At 34.1% G+C, this 18721-nt stretch overlaps 7 protein-coding genes across 7 annotated transcripts; 4 read left to right on the forward strand and 3 right to left on the reverse strand.

The window, feature by feature from the left end:
- On the reverse strand, nt 1-684 carry LOAG_05739 (hypothetical protein; the record flags this gene model as incomplete). Its single annotated transcript, XM_003141276.1, has 4 exons — nt 1-128; nt 277-346; nt 407-462; nt 576-684. 4 exons carry the CDS (start codon nt 682-684, stop codon nt 1-3), a joined length of 363 nt encoding a protein of 120 aa, XP_003141324.1.
- A 5426-nt stretch (nt 685-6110) lies between these two features.
- LOAG_05740 (hypothetical protein) lies at nt 6111-6443 on the forward strand (the record flags this gene model as incomplete). The annotated part of the gene is made up of 1 exon (XM_003141277.1): nt 6111-6443. The coding sequence occupies one exon, from the start codon at nt 6111-6113 to the stop codon at nt 6441-6443; it is 333 nt and encodes a 110-aa protein (XP_003141325.1).
- A 1071-nt stretch (nt 6444-7514) lies between these two features.
- LOAG_05741 (hypothetical protein) lies at nt 7515-10440 on the reverse strand (the record flags this gene model as incomplete). The annotated part of the gene is made up of 8 exons (XM_003141278.1): nt 7515-7721; nt 7920-8057; nt 8277-8435; nt 8636-8795; nt 9095-9239; nt 9412-9531; nt 9968-10116; nt 10286-10440. The coding sequence occupies 8 exons, from the start codon at nt 10438-10440 to the stop codon at nt 7515-7517; spliced, it is 1233 nt and encodes a 410-aa protein (XP_003141326.1).
- Nucleotides 10441-11248: 808 nt separating this feature from the next.
- On the reverse strand, nt 11249-13156 carry LOAG_05742 (thymidylate synthase). Its single transcript, XM_003141279.2, has 7 exons — nt 12870-13156; nt 12500-12708; nt 12143-12284; nt 11943-12043; nt 11779-11853; nt 11627-11698; nt 11249-11553 (listed from the first exon to the last, which is right to left on the reverse strand). The coding sequence occupies exons 1-7, from the start codon at nt 13048-13050 to the stop codon at nt 11416-11418; spliced, it is 918 nt and encodes a 305-aa protein (XP_003141327.1). The 5' UTR covers nt 13051-13156; the 3' UTR covers nt 11249-11415.
- Nucleotides 13157-14853: 1697 nt separating this feature from the next.
- On the forward strand, nt 14854-15270 carry LOAG_05743 (hypothetical protein; the record flags this gene model as incomplete). The annotated part of the gene is made up of 2 exons (XM_003141280.2): nt 14854-15008; nt 15168-15270. The coding sequence occupies 2 exons, from the start codon at nt 14854-14856 to the stop codon at nt 15268-15270; spliced, it is 258 nt and encodes an 85-aa protein (XP_003141328.2).
- A 1200-nt stretch (nt 15271-16470) lies between these two features.
- LOAG_05744 (hypothetical protein) lies at nt 16471-16928 on the forward strand (the record flags this gene model as incomplete). Its single annotated transcript, XM_003141281.1, has 1 exon — nt 16471-16928. A coding segment is annotated over one exon (309 nt), but the record flags the coding sequence as incomplete, so codon positions are not given.
- Nucleotides 16929-17282: 354 nt separating this feature from the next.
- On the forward strand, nt 17283-18626 carry LOAG_05745 (hypothetical protein; the record flags this gene model as incomplete). The annotated part of the gene is made up of 4 exons (XM_020446959.1): nt 17283-17453; nt 17631-17711; nt 18338-18537; nt 18608-18626. The coding sequence occupies 4 exons, from the start codon at nt 17283-17285 to the stop codon at nt 18624-18626; spliced, it is 471 nt and encodes a 156-aa protein (XP_020302761.1).
- Nucleotides 18627-18721: the final 95 nt, after the last annotated feature.

The following is an 18721-nucleotide window of genomic DNA, read 5'->3' on the forward strand; positions in this document are numbered from 1 at the left end:
TTAGTACTTATGAAGACGTAATATTTTATATGAACTAAATTTATGGTTCGCAATAATAGCGGAAGTCAAATTATCACGAAGTGCAATACCTAAAATGGAGTTACTCTGTCCGAATCTAGTGTCAGTATCTCAAAATAAATAAAATTTAAATGAACGTCCGAGAAATCTTGAAGAGATGTATTGTCATATTCCACATCATATTAGGATGATATGTCATCTGCGACACTTGCACGCTAACCATCGAAAATCTGGTTTCTATACAGCATTACCATGTACCATCTTCCCTCTCTGTAGTATGCTCTAAACCTTCTTGTTTACACTGTATCTGCTGACCAAAAAAATGTATCTTTAACTCAAATATACAAAAACATTTTTCAAAGCAAGTTGTGAACGTCTGACTTAAGACCACTGCATTCTTTCTCGGTGGGTTGTTGACAACTGATATGACACGATTCAGGCATTCTGTAAAGGAGAAAGGAATCATTAAAAAAACGATGACAGATGATAGTTACAACTGCTACCTAGTAATTATCACAGGTAAGCTCCTATCCTATCTACTCAACTGCTCTCATAACCATCTCGCATTGAAAATTGATGCTGCATTCTTTTCGATGCATGAACTCTGAGTAAGTTTTCCATAAATGCAGTAGCACTAAGTGAGCAATCACTTTTGATGATAAGCATGATTCATGTATTGCTTATTAATTTAAAAGTAGTTTAATAGTTTTGTATTTATGACATTTCTATTTCAAAATTTGAATTAATTCCATTACTCTCGTGAAAAACGATCATTATATTTCCCTTCATTTAAAGGATTCATTTAATTGGAGAGAAGTTGACATTAAACGAAACATCCCTTTATATTTGATTTATCAGGGTTATCATATCTCCTTTCCTTCTTCTATTTTGAATAATATTGGAAGCGAATACCCACCTATCATATGATATTAAAATATCTAGTAATTATCGGGTAATGCATCCCTCATACGTAGGTATTTGTGTGAGATTCTGATAAAAACTTTAATTTGAGCGGGAATGTTTGCATTATAAATGGTGAATGAGATTGATATTTCACAAGCTGATAGAAGGAATTACAGAAACATTAAATACTGAAGAAAGAGTACTATATACTTAAAGGAACTCTGCATAAGAGGTGTCCTCTTCATCTTTTTTAAAATGAAGTATTGTTGGATGAGTCATACAAATAATAAACTCTGATTTCCAGTGATACATGTCAGCATAAAATTTCTTTTATATTTATTATTTGATTCTACATCGGATTCACACTTCATGAAATTTATGTCAAATAGATAAAGGATTTAACTTAACAATTACTCCTGCACTAATTAGGTGGCATTATCGATGACTTTTGTTGATAAATCGAGTTTTATCTAAATATATCGACTTTTGAATCTTGTAAAGATTATCTTTGGGGTCAGTCGGTCTGATCTATCTCTTGGATTATGACAAACAAACTTTTCTTATAAGCCATAACCCTAGGAGGCCAATTCACTCTATTTTACCCTTAACTTACGTACAACTTACGTGTAACTTAGTACACCGGTGTCTTCTAATCTTCACAACAACAATATAATCCAATTGTAAGAATTATAAATCCAATTCTTGCTTGAGCTGTTCTATTACATATTCACTGTAAATAAACTTTGTCGTCGATAGCCTGGATACTGAATAAATTAAAACTGATTTTCTCGACAATTTTAGCTTTAGTTAGTAGCAAAGAATGGACTTACCTAACAATCGGCTGATGTTATTAGAATAATTTTGCATTTGCTGAAGCAGTTATCAAATATCAGTTTCACCTATTTTCATCCCTTTAATCAAATATCAATTTCATCTATGTTCACCTCTTTAAAAAGTGCTCTCTGAAAATTAGTTATTATTATACGAGCATGTATTCTTATGATGAAAGCTGAATTTTCCCTCTACTTCCTGTGAAATAGCACTTTTTCTGTTTTATAAAAATGAACTGGAATGTACAAGACCACATCAAACAATGTTCCTTAAACTTATTTCTCCCTCTTCTCTTGCATCGTTCTTGAAACTTATAATGTTCATCCTCTAAATTCATCTTATTTTTACTGATCATTTGAAAATAAAAAGACTAGATGAGAGGGCCAACATTCTGGAATTACAGGACATTGAATACAGTAATATGTCCTATATTTGCAAACAACATGCAACCTTATGTTGAATCATTAAACCTATTACCAACATTACAAAATTCTGTTATTGGGAATTTAAATTTTCTCGAAATTTCAAGCATCCCAACCTATACTGTGTGCCTTTTCAAAAACAACTTTCTAGTTTTTTTTTTTTGAATATAGAAATTCAATTTCTTTTCAGTTTCATGTTGAAATATGATTTTTCTCCCGCTGAATAAAGCTTTAAAGAAGAAATAAATATTTATAAATAACTGCAAATGACAACCAAATCTGAAGCATCGACTAACTGCGCAAAACAATTGATTGATGAAAGTATGTGGAAGTGATATTTCTTTCTCTAGTTGCCTCTTTAGTTTTATATATATAAAAGAGGAGCAGAATAGCTGTTGCTGTAGCAAAATTTAGATACTCTCCAGTTTCTATTTGAATTTGGCAAATGATGACATCCAGCTATTACGCAACAGCATGAATACCAGGAAAGCATGCAGTTATCATCTCAGCATGAACATTTTCAATTCAAACGATCAAGTAGACTCTACTTGCATCAAATTACTGTTAACATTTTGCAGAAACATAAAAGCATAATCATCTGCAAAAGCCATGCGAAATTCCGCTGTCATCAAAGATAACAGTATCTAGTGCCAGATAGATCTTATTGCTTTTAAACTTTCTCATAATTCAATTTCAATGCACATAGGTGAAATCTGTCATGACCTTAGCAATTTACACCAGTAATTTAGAGAGCAAGGAACCATGTTTTACTTTAATTTTATAAAAAGTCGTTCTCCCAGTTTTTTAAATGATGATGAAATCGATATAAATGATATTACTCACTCAGGCTAGGATTACTGAGAAAGAATCACAAAATTCAAGGGAATAGCACCGAAGTGAAATGGGTGAAGCGGTTGCAATTCTTCTGATATATTTCAGTCCTACTGATACTAATGCTACTACTGCTATAAAGTGATCCAATGGTATTATATGGTAAACTGATCTGATTCTTCGCACACTGTTAAGGTAAGCCGTTTAATTGATGTATGATACTTGTTGTGAGATACAAATGTTATGGTGCCCATTATATACTCAATTCAAGTAGTTTGGACTTATTACTTCTGCCTCATTCTGTTAGCGTGCTTTTGTATAATGCACCATTTCCACAAAGTGTGATCCTGATAAACTGAATTATTTCGAACATTTTCATTGCACCATCTTTCTTCCAAAAAAGGTTGGCAAAGGAAAAGATTTGTAATACTTCGGTTCAACTCATTAATGTGTCATGTGTTAAAATTTAGTATTGGATTGCCGGGATATTACAGTTTGCTCGTTATTCAGCCCATAAAAAACTTAACAGTTCTCAGAAATCTGGCATATTTAGTTCAAGATTCTCAATTATTTATGCATATCAATAGAGATATTGGATAATTCTTTTGGATGCTTTCTTAACTTTTTCCGATTCTATAATGCAAGAAGCATCTTGGCTAATTTTCTTGGCCGCATCGGACTAATTGAAGCTTCACCCATATCCGTAAATAATCATATATTATTTTCACAGATAAAGTTTGCAACGTTTTTCTTTCCAAGCACGTTCTTTCGTTGTTTTAATTCATTTTGTACTATATCTTCATTCCATTCGGTTTTACTGTCAATTTTTTAAAGCATTTCAACACGAACAATTTTTCTAGGAAGCAGAAGATATTCTCAGATAGATATTTAACAAATAGTGTATTTTACAGAAAAAAAGAAAAAAGAAAAACAACACTTGTCATTTTACACATAAATAAGATCAGCAGACCGATATCATTTGATTCTTTTGATCGAATTAATTCTTCCCAAAATCTAATTTCAGCTATTAAAAGATTTTTGTTGTTAACTTCAACCTACAGAAAAATATGCCTTAATCGAGTACCAATCAGTTCCTTTGAGAAGCATGAAATCCGTTAGCTGAAACAGTTCAACAGCACTGATTTCCTCCACAGACCTCAACTCAAACTCTTCGTAACTGAATTCGAGAAAATTTGATAATTCTATTGTTATTGGAGTGACAAAAAAGATGAAGTAGATTAGTTGATGGGTAACAGGCGAGTTATTGTAAAATTTCAAACTAATTTTGAAAAAATATGCATGTACTCAAATCTTAATTAGAATAAGATCAAAATGCCATCAGCAACATAACAAAGTCTGTTATTGCTAATGTTGTGATCCCAATTAAAGGTGGATGAGAACTGGATATCTTAGTTAATCTGCAGTTTTTCCACATTACCTTGGTAGGCTGTGCACGGCATGACGCTTGGGAAAAAGCATCCATAAAAACTAAATCAATTCGCAAAATATTAAGGACGTTATCAAGGTTTGGTTGCTACTACATTATTCATGTTACAGAAATGCTTTACATGATAGTTCGGAAGGGAAAAATGATGGCTTATTTGTCACTCAGAATCTAAGTAATTAAACATAAACCAAGGAAGCTATAAACTGCTACGATAAAAATCGAAAAATGAGAAATGAAAAGAGTAGGATAATAGACACAAGAGAGAATAGATGATGCATTGTAGTAATCTATTTCTGCAATTCAACAAAACCTCATAACTTTATTCCATTTCTGTATGCATTTCAGATTCCTGTATTGTGCAAAGCTGAGAAACAGAATGTGAACAAATGAAGTTAGACATAGTTATTTGATAATTAAACATTTCCTCTAGTGAATCGTATTTGCATTGATTTTCTGAGTTACAAAAAAGTAACTATGTACTTTAAAACGAAATAGATTTTTGAGTCTTAATGGAAATCTCAACGCCCACGCACATGTTTTTATTCTGTATTATACTTATCAACAGATCAGCGATTGTCAGTCAATGATGTATAGGCATAGAAAATCAAATAGTTCACATTTAATCCTTGCTAAATAATCATATATCCAGTAATGTCAACGACCGAATATTTTCATAGGTGTCCATGTACAACTGTTACAAAGAATTTGTTAAAAATTCCTCATGCTCTTCCACATATATTAATAATAAACCTGAGGCGAATAATTAAAATGAAGTATGTGATAATTAATTGCATATGGAAATGACAGTCTTTTAATGGGACGTTAATAAACCGAATATGCAATCGCTATGTATACTACTACATTCCACCAATCTGTTGATTACTGCTTTGACCAAGAAATGAGCAATTTAGAATGCTATAGCTGCCCCTCTCATATTTTATTTTAATACACGAAATTTGTCGTATCTCACTAGATTCATAAAGCAAAAATGAGACGGCCTCCGTAAGATGTTCCATTAAAGTCCGATAAGTTCAATTATTGATTCATTCATGAATCTGATGAAAAATTTTTAAATAAATTCCCTCTGGTATAACAAATTTCTCGGCCGTGTCGTTCGCAGAGTAAGAAGCATTAGAAAACTTCATAAGATCAATTTATCATCTACAGTTTCAAATGCACTACACTTTCGCGATGAAAATTTGATGCCAAGGGAACAACCTTTACTTGATCCGACAGTCTTGATGATTCTTGAAAATTCACGATTCAACGTACTAAGTAACATACGCAATACACGCAGCAATAAGTATACAAAGAAGGCAAACCAGAAAATGGTCAATTCGGTAAATAAATCATCGGATAAAAAGGAAACCTAAAAACATATGCGTTACATGAGCACTGTCAGGCGAAACGGCAAATAGTAGAGAAAATGGACCGAGAAAGGAGAGAAAGGTAGTTAGTGCATTTTAAGAATGGGGATGAAAAAGTAGCAGCATCGAGTAAGCAAGCGCATATTAACCACCACATTTAAAAGTTTTTGATGTACCTTGAAATGGAATTTCACATAATCTCGCAACAAGAAATAAAAGAAAACCCTCAAGAAGATGACAAAGGAAATAGAGTGAACGTTCTGAAGTGACCGAACTAACAGGAGGTATTGAATGGAAAAAGAAAGGGTAACTGCCGGAAAGAAAACCGACTATAGTGCACTATTGTGGTGTAGTACGTTGCTCGAAAAATGCGCCAAAAATGTACTTTGCTATGCGCAACCTGGCACCGAAATCGAAATTGGGAACATGACAAAAGAAAAGGGAAGAGGGTGGAACGATGGATTTGAAAGCAGAGCAGGGAAACAGAATGCGACGGGGACTGAAAGTATCAGAACTTCTCCGACTCCATCCTTTTCCCTTCAGAAGATGCTTCCTCATCGTGTCAAGTACAGCAAAGCAACATTTAATCCAATATCTTCTTTTATCTTTTTTTGGCGTTTCTAGACAAAACACAAATGTCTCCTATAGATTGTTCTGACAACGATAGTTTCAAATTTTACATTTCCCGGAAATCTAACTCTTTCCTGCAGCGAGAATTAGGTTAGGGCCAAGTATATACCTTAAAAATACGGTTTAAACATTCATCCAATCTGTACTGCTACAGCCAAATTATTTGATATGCATGAAACAAGAACGAAAATTAATTCTCAAATCTTCCAGTGAGTTTAATATTCCATCGCTGAGTTAAACTTAAAAGTGTTAAACTTAGAAGAATTGCAGTTTGTCCTTCGAAGTGACAAGGAAATTAGACAACATTCCAGAAATGATTTCAAGACACTATCAGACCACTATTAGTAAGGCAGTATTGTTGAATGCGACCAGCATCAGAGTTACCGAATCAGAAGAATTAATGTTTACATCCAACTTTCATGACATCTTTCTTTGACGTCATCCTTCTTTTTTTCAAACATTTCATGAATCCTTTTCCCATATCCTTTTTTTTTCACATACCAGTCACCTCATTTCTGGCACGAACCCAGTCTTTTTTTTGATTCCTAACTTTCTCACCTATTTTCCTTACCTCCTTAAAATTTCACACAACTTATTTTCTGCGCCTTTTAGAACTGTCTCCTCACATTCCATGAAACATCATCTCATAAAATGCAAAGAGAGGCTCCAATAATGAAGATCCTTTGAAAAAGATTTCCTCAAAGATTCCTAGAACGCTCATTGTCCTCTATAGTATAAAAGACCTTAAAAAAAAATATTTTTCCTATGCTTGCTTAATTCATGGAATTTCGTCTTTATCTTCTTACCGTCCTCACTGGTAACGGACTTAATAAATCAACGATGGAGTGTCAGTCATAAGTGATCATCTACTTTCTTTACTTCTTTTCACTTTTAATTTTATCTAACCCATTCTAATTTATTAATAGAAACTCAACTATACTAATGATAACAATAAAAATAATAATAATAATAACAGTAATAATAAAGTGATAATGATAACAGTAATAATAATAACTTACATGTATTCTACGAAAGTGTTTCAAAAATGGAATGAAAATGATAACACTAATCCATATCATTCCACATTGTATCACTCGAATTTCTAGGCATTCGGAATGAATTTTGACTCGATTTCCTTCCATACCGAAACACTCGTCGACATTTGAGGGATTGTCGTCGAATAGAGTCAATTCGTGATAATGGAGAAACGGTTAAAAGGAAGCCACTACGACGCAAACGTTCATGAAGCGCTCGGTGATCTGCATTTGGTGACTGTAAGAAATACAAACACTCCTTCAAGAATCATTAGTTTAACTTAATTAAAACTGACATTCATGTACACCAGTTATTGGTAAACCGAGAACCCTACTGGTAAATTTCTTAAATCGAATTTGTGAATAACAGTCGTTCCTCATTTTCAGCATAAAGTATCTTTTCAACTATTATTTTAAGAAATATAGGAAACATTACTTCCTCATTATACTCCTGCTTAAACCGTTTATAATGTTCATAAACGATAACTGACATGCACATTATTTTCAACTGTGATAAATTCATTTCATGTGCAAACACCAGAAAATGAACAATCTTGTCCAAGACTGAAAAATCCTGAAACTGTCGTGAAAGAATAATACTTATAACAGATACTTTACTTCGCCAAAAAACAGGTACTTTACTTCACCATAAAAGTCCAACTTCTAAAATTTCTGACATGTTCAGGCCCAAGAGAGTTCCATTTCATTGGAAATCATTTAGGAAATGACTTTCCTATATCTTGTTCAGCACTGCAGAATAAAATTTACGAAAGGGGAGAATAAAATGTCTTACTTCCAGTAACAGTTTACAAAGAGCACGATGAATAGTATTTCTGAACGCATCACGATTCAAGGGTTTGAAATGCATTGCTATATCAATTAGCTCCCTAGCCAATTCCGGTGTCAAATTGTGTGGCATCTCGAATGTGCCCGTAATCATAAACACTAGCACCTTAAAATGGAACAAGTTTTTCCCTGGAATTACCTTTGTCCAATATACAAATATTTTTTTCCGTGATTTCTGGCAGTTCCCAAGTCATATAGATTTGTGAAAAGAAAGGGAAATTTTTAATATGTCAATATTTTTTTAGCAAGAAATAATTTTTAATCTTGATTTTTTGTAACTTTAATTTGTTATAATGTTGGAAACACCTTGCGAACGGATTCCAGACTGTAATCCGGTACTGACTGTTCTTTAGACATTAGTCCTTCATCATTTGCAGTGAACAGGAAGCGAAAGTAATCAGAACTTAAGAATAACGCACTTTTCGATATTTTAAGATCACCATCCCGACAGTGTATGGTAAAATCGCTGAAAAGAGTGGCGTCATTAGGTTGAGTTCTAAAGTGGAAACTTCTTACAACAAAAATTTTAAAAATATCAAACAAATTTCAAATTTCCACCTTATCATATATTTCTTCTCTATGAGAGACGTTTCAATATTTCCGAACGTTATCATTTCACATTCATCATCGATTCTATTTAAATATCTGCTGATAATAATTGCATAGGCAATAAATCCACTTATCAGAATCGAAAAGACGTATAAAAAACCCGTCTATTAATAATCTCCCTCTTATCAGTACTGAAAGGAAAATGAAAAGACTTACGCGTTCCCATTGCTAAGAACTCTGAACCGAAAATCGTTTGCAGTATCAGCAGGAGGTGCTGGAACCAAGCTCATCCAACTACTAAAGCCCAAATTAAAAGATTCTGTGCTGAACAAAAGGTCAACCGTAATCACGATTGTTTTTCCTGAAATACGCCACACCAATATTGGTAAAAATTCTTTAAAAAATCGCAAAATTGCCTGTCAGTTATACGGTCACGAAAAGAACTGAGCAGAAATGTGAGTTTTCTGTTTTCTTGGTTTATTTCGTATGAACTGGTTCTTAACAAGATTTTTGCTAATGCAGGCATCATATACCACTATTAGATTGATTCGTGAAACACTGTGTCAATGAATCCACAAACTGCGAATCTCTAGGTACTCGGAAGCTGTCCAGTGATGAAAACGTTGTCACAGAACGTACAGCGATTACGCTTCCTACAGGAAAAGGAAATATAATGAAGCAGCTGGAAAAACCAAATTTCAATGCTATTTTATCGATCGCGGTGTCCTCCATACGGCAATTTCTTATAAATCGATAAAGTAGTAACCATTATTTAAATTTTCATGCGTTTACATTGCTGGTTAAAATTGAAATTTGGAATTAGAACATTGCATACACGAATGTTTTGATTAACTCCTTTTCGCCACTTTTCGTTACACATAACAATGCAAGCTGCAGCAACTGCTCACTCAACCCACAAGAGCTAGTACATTTATATCTTTACCAGCATTATGTCAAAGTATTCCATTTTGCTGACATTTTAATCTGAGAAAACTACCGGTCGTTTTTCTTTTCATTAAAATAAGACGAAAATAAAAGGAAAAATTTCATGCATAGAATCTCGGAAGTTCAGCATGCAGTAAAACAAACCGTAATAAGTATCATCATCGAGCAGCTTGAAAGAAAATTTACATTCCTTAGGTGACGGATGTGTTGTTACCACCCTACTTTGCTCCAAATACAGATGCATCCTAGGCCTAGATGGTACACCAAAATTGGTCCTGTACAAATGCACCATCCTAAAAAGAACTTTGACACTCCCGGGTGCACTTAAAATGCCAGAGAGACACCATGCCTAACAATTTACTCCGGTAAGAAAGACGGATTTGAAGTGGTGAGACTTCCAGCGTCATTTACAAGCGCCAACTTCGCAAGAATTATTTACAGAAGAATATGGAAGTTTGGTACCACTCATGATTAGCACTGCGATAATTGGTGCAGAAAGTTTCGGTGTCACCGAAAACATTGAAACCATTAACTGGCTGGAAAATTTGCACTGGCCAATCATAAATAAATGTTATTTCCGTGGGGTCTTCATCATAAACTTTCACAATGGATCCCATTTTGTAGAACAGATCCACCCGACCAATCTAAAAAAGTGAATTAAACCACAAAACACATACTGGCTCTCTATTTAATATTTTAAATGCAATCTTCATTTTCTGCATTTATTCAAATTTGAAATATAAAACTTCTACAGCAACACTCAATCCAAGCAGTTACACAAAGCACCACCGTCGGTGAAATGCTATTTGGTGATTTTTCTGGATGAATAAAACTCGACTCTGATAATGTCGAAGATGTCGGACAAAGAAGAATGCAAAGCATGGCTTTGTTCAAAACAGATTCACCTTCATCAACGATTGTCCACTTACCGAAAAATCGCTTATGGCAAAATACTACCGCTCGGTGAGTATGGGAATACTTGCTGCCAGAAGTTATTTTTTTGAATTCTCCGGGAAAACCATTACAGAATTTAGATTCCAGGCTAAGGAAACAACTATTGTTTTATTTAGTACTGAAACAAATATACTCAGGTATTTTTCGCTTATCCAGAAGGCGAAAATCCTAGATTCTCCAATCTTCTTCCAGGTCAGGGGTGCCCCGCTCAGCTGTAAAATTTGACACTTAACTGCGATTTACCATGTCATTCAATAAATGTTTGAATGAGTGTATCAATCATTCAATGTATCAATCAATCACCTTTAGCAACTTTACTTCTGACGGAAAGGAAAAAAACACAGGCTCGCTAACACCTGAACTGCTCAATTTTTGAAGCTTTTATTAGACGTCGAGTGTGAACCCAAAAAGATTAAAACTTTTTCAGTTCTATAATGACCTATGATAGGATAAAAATCTACCAGTAAAAGTGGAGTCCACAAAAAGATATCATAACTACCATAAAAAACGTAAAACAACCTCAAAATCCTATTTGAATCAATCTGTAAGAAAGAGGTGAGGAGAGTGAAAATTCAAAACAGTTTTTCCTCAATAGCTACTATGATAACAATGTTATGGGAAAACATGAAAAAGATCATTTATACAGCCATTGCCATTTTGATTGTTGGCATCGGTCGGTAATTTTCAAGAATGATTGATTCGTAAGTGAAATCATCTATTGTTTTAATATTCCCAACGAATCGAACAGTAGGAAACGTTCGTGGTTGACGTCTAAGCTGAAAAGTATGCTATTGAAGACTCTAGTTGAAATAAGATATGAAGTTAAGATTCAAAACAGCCATAATCAACCTGCTCCTGTAATGCGTCGACATGATTCACATATACATGAGCGTCTCCCAAAACATGACATAGGTAACCAGCCTGAATAAAAGATTCGTTAAGAATCTAGAAAGTTTCAAAATCAGTCTAAAAGAAAATACCACAAGATCTTAAAGATGAACCTTAAGGCCACAAATATGTGCTATCATGTGCGTCAGAAGTCCATAGCTCGCTAAATTAAAAGGCACTCCCAATCCCTGCAAACAAAAATTGAAACATCAAAAGCTCAGTGTACGACTGCAGTAATCAAATTGCAAGGAATTATAAAATGGCATCAAAATCAAACCATGTCTCCAGAACGCTGATATAACTGACACGAAAGCTCATCATTACGTACAGCGAATTGAGCAAGCGTATGACAAGGCGGTAAAACCATTAATTTCAAATCTAAAGACGGCAAAGCCATAAATTTCAAATCCAAAGTGTTTTGCGAAAAAAAATTACAAACGAGTTTTTAGCAGAGAAACCATAAAACAAAAATAACACCTTTAACATTCCAGGCACTGAGTATGATACGACGACTGTGTGGCTCATTTTTGATCAGATCAATGATTTCAGATAACTGGTCGATACCTCGGTTGGTGTAATCAGCATCCATACCTCGATACTCGGCACCGCAGTGTCGCCACTATTAAATTACTTTCTCAACAGCGTTGAAAAACTATCGAAAAAAAATGATAGCAAAATAGTAAATTAGTAAAGCAAATTCAAAGAATACTGTAGTGAAAGTGAAATAAGATGAAGTGAGTTGACACTGCTAACACTGGATAAAATGCTACAGTACGTAATGGATATCATTTCTGAACACTGAATGTTTGATTGATACAGGAAATCATTTTCCACCTGAAAGCCATAAACAGGTCCTAAATCTCCTTCAGATCGATCGTTGAAGCCACATTGGTCAAGGAATTGTCGAGACCCATTGGCATCCCAAATCCTGACACCTTTCTCAGATAAATGCTTTGCATTTGTATCTCCTCGAATGAACCATAACAGTTCCTCGACAACACCTTTCCAGTAGACTCGTTTGGTTGTCAATACCGGAACAACACCTACAAAAAAACCACAGCTGTATCGAAATGACTACAGAATCAATGTTTCAACAAATAAGGTCCTATAGCTTCACTTTAAACCATCTTGGAAACAATGTCCTTTCAAATGATATGGCAAATAGCAATGACATACTTGATCTTAGCATAACAAAACTTCTCACCATTTCGAAGCGAATAAACGGAATGCATCCCGAACACAGAGATCGTCCCAACACCTGTCCGATCATCGATTCTTTCACCATTCTTCAAAATGTGTCTAATCTGATCCAAATACTTATTTTCATCCTCATTCACTAACACATCAGTATCTCCATCATTACCGTTATCCTTTAAAGACTTCATCTTTGACTTTCAGATTACCAGTAAGCACTACATAGACCTGAATTTCCGGGCGATTTGAAATCTGGCGCTGAACGATGAGTCCTTTTGTTATGGCTTTTGCTGTCGCGATATGTAACCAATTTGTCCCAAAAGGTTTCGTATCCATTCATTAGAAATGGTTTCCAACTCTTTATCGACTAAGAACCACTTCCACTTTTTTTCATCAGGGACTAACAAATTCAAAAACAATAAGTTCCGTTAATTTGAAGATAAACTTCAATCAAAACTCTCAATGTAGTAGAGTGACATATAATATAAAACAGGAGGAATTTCAGTTCTCTTGAATTACCACTGGGAACTACTGTATTAAATGAAAGATTCATTCATTGAAAGAAGCTTTAAGAAAGGAAGACGAAAGGAGAGGATGGGACAAGGAGCACATATCCTACACCTTAACATACTGGATTCAGTGCTATCTTCTGCCGCTGATGGTAAGAGGAAGCGATGGATTTCTCAACTTAGAAGTTTGAAAGTCTATTCATCCATGATATTATCAATCATATAAAAAGAAGCTGCACTCCAGACAAATGTAAAGAAAGTTTACTGGAAGAAACCATACAATTTTTTCGGAAAACGGTGGCACGTTAGCTTGCAATCTTTCACCTACCGAGAAATTCAGTCACTCCCTTCCAATATTCAAGACAAACTGTTTTTAAGACTTTAAAAACTTTAATATTCCGTTTGACTTTTAGGACCGATAAAAATGGATGGCTATAAAACAACGTTGATGAAGAGAACAAAAAACACTAGCCTAGCACAGTCGCTCTGAAATTTCATTATTCGATGATTATTTTTTTTCTTGAAGGTTCTGAAAAAGATAATCTTCCAATCTTTAATGACCTTCAATTAATTAATAATAACCTTAACTAATGATCCTTGATTAATGATATTTAATGATTCTTAATTAATGTATATGCACAACAAATTATTCGAATTCCATAATAAAATTTGAAGATAGGTTTGAAAACTTGTTTAAGATCTTTATGTACACCATAAAATTTTTTGGTCAAACTTTTTTGCTTAAGACACTGTTTCAATATTACTGAAAACTGAGGAACTATTGTCTTCTTGATTCAAATGCCAGCAACTTGGCCTAAGATAAGCAGAACAAAATTGTGTAGTGTCATTGCGTTGTTCTGTGGTATCGAAAAACTGATCAACTTTGAAAAATAATGTCATTTACATCAATAGTATGTTCAATTTATGGCATTCTATAGTAGCATATTAATTAATTTGGCAGCGGATCATATAGTTCTGTCATATCTATATGTCATATCAGCCAAAGATCATTGCAGCGCCTGTGATAAAAATGGGATGAACTCCAAGAAGAGATATTATTAAGACGAAAAATAAGTGGAGAAATCATGGTCCCAACTAAATAAAAGTTTTTACGGATTTAGAAATTTTCATTCTTCTCAGATTTCCTTGTTATGGAAGGCTGCTTGGAAGAAAAGTTCAAATGAGAGAGATAATTCGCAGCATTTGTTATCATTATCCCGATTTCGTCGGTATAGTTTTCTCGTCTCTGTAATTCATTTTCCTCGGAGGGGAAATAGGATCCCATGATCGCAAAAAAAATAGGTGAAGAAATAATGATCCCAAATTAATTAATCGAATTAACCAACAAGTTTTGCTAAAGCTTTAAAATTGAGGAAATATATTATTCAGATATTAATCTTAACTTACTACGATGAAATTTTGACTTAATTTATTCCAGGAATTTCTGAAAACTCGAATTCAGAAAACATTTTAGAGAATTTTTTGATGATCAAAAGATGTCGTGGGAAGCAAGCAGTATCTTCATCATCAAAAGATACAATAACTGTGCATATAACATTTTATTTGAAGACAATGGGAGATTCCATCATTGGAAAACTGTTGCTTTTTCCACTGCTGAAAATGCAAAATCCATTAGATTGGTTAGAATTTCCGTTATTCCACTCCTTTCTTCGAAAGCAATTTAGGACAGCATTTTTAATTGAGCTTGCAACTTGTTTGGATTGTACATTCCTGACGACGATGCAATTTATCACAAATAAAATCAGGACTGGAATCGGAATACCTTGTGTAAATTGCAGGCGAGTACCGAAATGTGATATAGCCGGATGCAAAGGATGGTACTGCAAAAACGATGAGCACAACCGGAACATCCAAATTACCTTTAAAACTCATCCCAAATGATACACAACCCATGAAACACTCAATGAATGACATATAGTGCAGTTAATAATTGGCGAGAAAGTTCACCTTTCTTCTTAGCATTGCAATTCGACAACAGCACTACGTCCATTTGAACTGGACATGGACTAAAACAACCGGTAGAGATGCACTAAAGAAGTGTGGCAAACTTGAAGTACGGCAAACATACCGGAAATGTTGTTAGCCGGTTGCGATTTTGCCTTTCAAACATTTGTTTACGCATTTTTTGAACGCCGCAGTGCTCATGAAGCGTCGACAATGCGGAGCTGGAATGCGACAGGGTGAAGACGAACCCGAATTCCTTGGAGTGACAGAACCCCCTCCCTACTGCACTACCGCAACAACCCTTCAGGAGCTTGCCAAAGACTAACTTGATAGCATTATGTAATGATAGAAATCTGGGCTTGTTGGTGTAGTGGTCCCCAACTGATAGTTCTTGGACTACAGGTGATCCGCGAGTAGAAAAAGGCGGGGCTGTTTTATTTTTTTTGTCTTTTTTTCAGACATACCTTGACTTGTTTGTTGCCGATAGAAATGCTTACTTAGGTTGTAATATTGTACTATAAATACTTGAATCCCTTTGATAAATTTTATCAAATTGATAGAATTTCATTATGTTTGAACCTTGTTGTCCCTGCTATAAACAAAAAAGTCAGAGTGGTTCTTGGTCAGGAAAAGATTGCAGACCACTAGTTTAGTGGGCAAATTTCTGATGGTCAAATGTCATCTCAACCATAATTACGATTGCTTTTTTAAAATATTCGCTCATCTTTGCGTACTGAAATCCAAAAATCATGAATAATTGGGAGATCAAAAATGCTACTTTTGAATTTGATATGCATGAGATTATAACAAAATGAAGAATATATCACAATGACTTTTTTTTTCCAAGATATAGTTTACAGACCAGAAATTAAAGGAATTATATTTAGGCATCAGAGCTTTTCATATTGCATAGAGTAAATGATTCAGTGAATATTCTATAGCACTGGAAGAGGGGCTTCAAAACAGAAAATTAAATCCAAAATAACTAATTCCTATATATGAAAACCGATATGCACAATGTTGGTATAATAAAACAGAGATGAGATCAAGCTGAAGATATAGAGCTTTTCATATTGCATACAGTAAGTGAAAAGGAATATTGAAATTTTTATGCTCCGTTAAATGTGAAAAAAGGGATTAAAAAGTTTCGTGAATGGCTGCGTAAATGACAAGGGGTCAATGTCACCTGACAATCTACAATGTACCACACCTCAACAATTCACTACTCTCATCATTTCCATCATCACCTTAGAGTGGGCATCATTTGCTGGTGAAATTTCCATGTCTTGCCCCATTTCATGGTCTATATGCCTTGGAATCAGAAAATATTGTTCGTATTGTTGCTATTATTATTATTATTATTATTATTTATTATTATTATTATTATTATTATTATTATTATTATTATTATTATTACTATTATTTTATTATTATTATTATTATTAATATTGTTATTATTGTTATTATTATTGCTATTGTTGTCCTTCACCTGGGGTGGAATTCTATTTCCTCAATTTCACAATCAAATTTTGATCGTTCCTAAAGTATCAGCTAAAATCCACAGCATGTTTTCAAAAATGGTTTCATTTCGCATTTATGGTTTTTAGAAGTTGATGACGCAATGAAATTCATTGAATTGGAAAATTTCGTGTTTTGGAATCATTAATTGTCAGCTCAGTTTCTCCCTAACAAAATGAAAAGGTTTGATTTATGAATGGTGACAAATTCATTATAATTTGGGAAGTTTTGGACGAAGATAAATCTTTTCAGTCCAAGTTGACGTTTACTTTTTGAAATAATTCTCATGATTTAATATAGGCACATAGATGCAGAACTTATTTGTGGCTTATCAAATCAGATTTCAGATGAAAGTTATTTCCACTTAAATATCAAAGAGATATAAAACTTCAAAATCTGAAAATATAATATCTATTTATAGCAAAGAAACGATGTGGCAAACAGCAGCCTGCATTAGCTTACTGTTTGAAACAGTGCGTCCTTATGTATCAACAACTTTCCAGTGTCCTCAAGGCTCTTACCTATCAACTTTCAACACTGCTTTTGTTGGTAAAGAACGCTATTACAAATTTGCATGTTCAACATTCGACAGTATTTATACGGTCTGTTCTTTCCAGTTCAACTTGATGTTCATTTTTTAATTTAAAATAGACACGTAGATGAGTAGCCAATACTATCAAACAATTCTACGTTGAAATCAATAGCACATTCGAATACTTGACATTATAATTTGCAAATTTGGGATACAACTTTCGGCTCATATTGGTTTATTTTTGCAGCGGATGAATGAAACGTGTAGGATGTCGGATAGCGCATCATCCTACTTAGATGACATATATTTAAGTTGCGGAAGCGATCAGGTAAGAACTTAATTCACTAACAGCAGTACTCTTCTTTCATACGGTGCTAGCATATTTTCAATTATTGACGTTGTAGGATTTATAGCTTACAGAGGAGTAATTATCGGGAGTAGAACTAATGTTCGACTAGTAGAGATAGATTTCTAAGGGACAACCAAGTCCATTCAATACCAAATGCTATTCACTTCATTTATTCCCAAGAAGACGAACCCTCGTCTTCTTCACATGGACACAAACATAGAAACACCTTCTTAGGAAACATCTGTCTCTTAATTTCTTGGCCCAACCTATGCTAATGATAGGATCACAATGAAGTCAAGATGGAAGCAGAGAACAATTCACTGTCGTCTTCGAAACTTACTTGAATTCTCTTCACTAACACAATTGCTACTCTCCCCATGGAGTTTTTGTCAAACAAGTCTAATTGAAAAGATAATACGAATCATAACTAGAAACTAGAATTTGTAAGACAAACAAGCAGTTGCATCTTTCCGACTCAACTCGCATTTTTTGGGTATCCGTCACAGTATAAATAAGTAACATTGATTCAACTGCTTCAAATGACATCCATAAGAATATCTTTTTAAACAAATCTGACCTCTTTAGTGTTGTATTATTGCTTACAGTATACAGTGGGTGTCAGAATTGTTGAAGATAGCTCTGAAAAATTAAGTGCATGGCAGTTGCTTTGCTGCAGTGGTAAATCAATCAAAATTCGGATAGATGACTGCATTGATACCAAATTTCTAAATGAGTACCATCGGTCGTCAACATTCTTTACTGGTACCCAAATCATACGTAAGTGGCAAGCAGTGCTCGATGACAAGTTCGTTTCATTTTCATTATGTTGCTGAAATAAAACCTGAGATTGTATGCTAGCCTGATGTTTCTTTTAGGATTCCAAAAACACAATAACACATCTCAAATTTCTAATAGGAACTTTGAAACTGATAAAATCGTCAATCAGACAGAAATGGAATGAGGTAAACAGCGCTAATTGAGAAGATAAA

Source organism: Loa loa (genome assembly GCF_000183805.2).
Source record: "Loa loa unplaced genomic scaffold supercont3.6, whole genome shotgun sequence".
NCBI classification, from domain to species: Eukaryota; Metazoa; Nematoda; class Chromadorea; order Rhabditida; family Onchocercidae; genus Loa; species Loa loa.

What these genes read in the sequence shown, in the direction of transcription:
- LOAG_05742 (XM_003141279.2), bottom strand. Translation starts at nt 13,050, where the DNA reads ATGAAGTCTTTAAAGGATAACGGTAATGATGGAGATACTGATGTGTTA. An exon ending in CGTTTATTCGCTTCGAAATG is followed by an intron (nt 12,709 to 12,869) that starts GTGAGAAGTTTT and finishes GTTTTTTTGTAG; the next exon opens with GTGTTGTTCCGGTATTGACA. An exon ending in CAGTGCCTGGAATGTTAAAG is followed by an intron (nt 12,044 to 12,142) that starts GTGTTATTTTTG and finishes TGCCGTCTTTAG; the next exon opens with ATTTGAAATTAATGGTTTTA.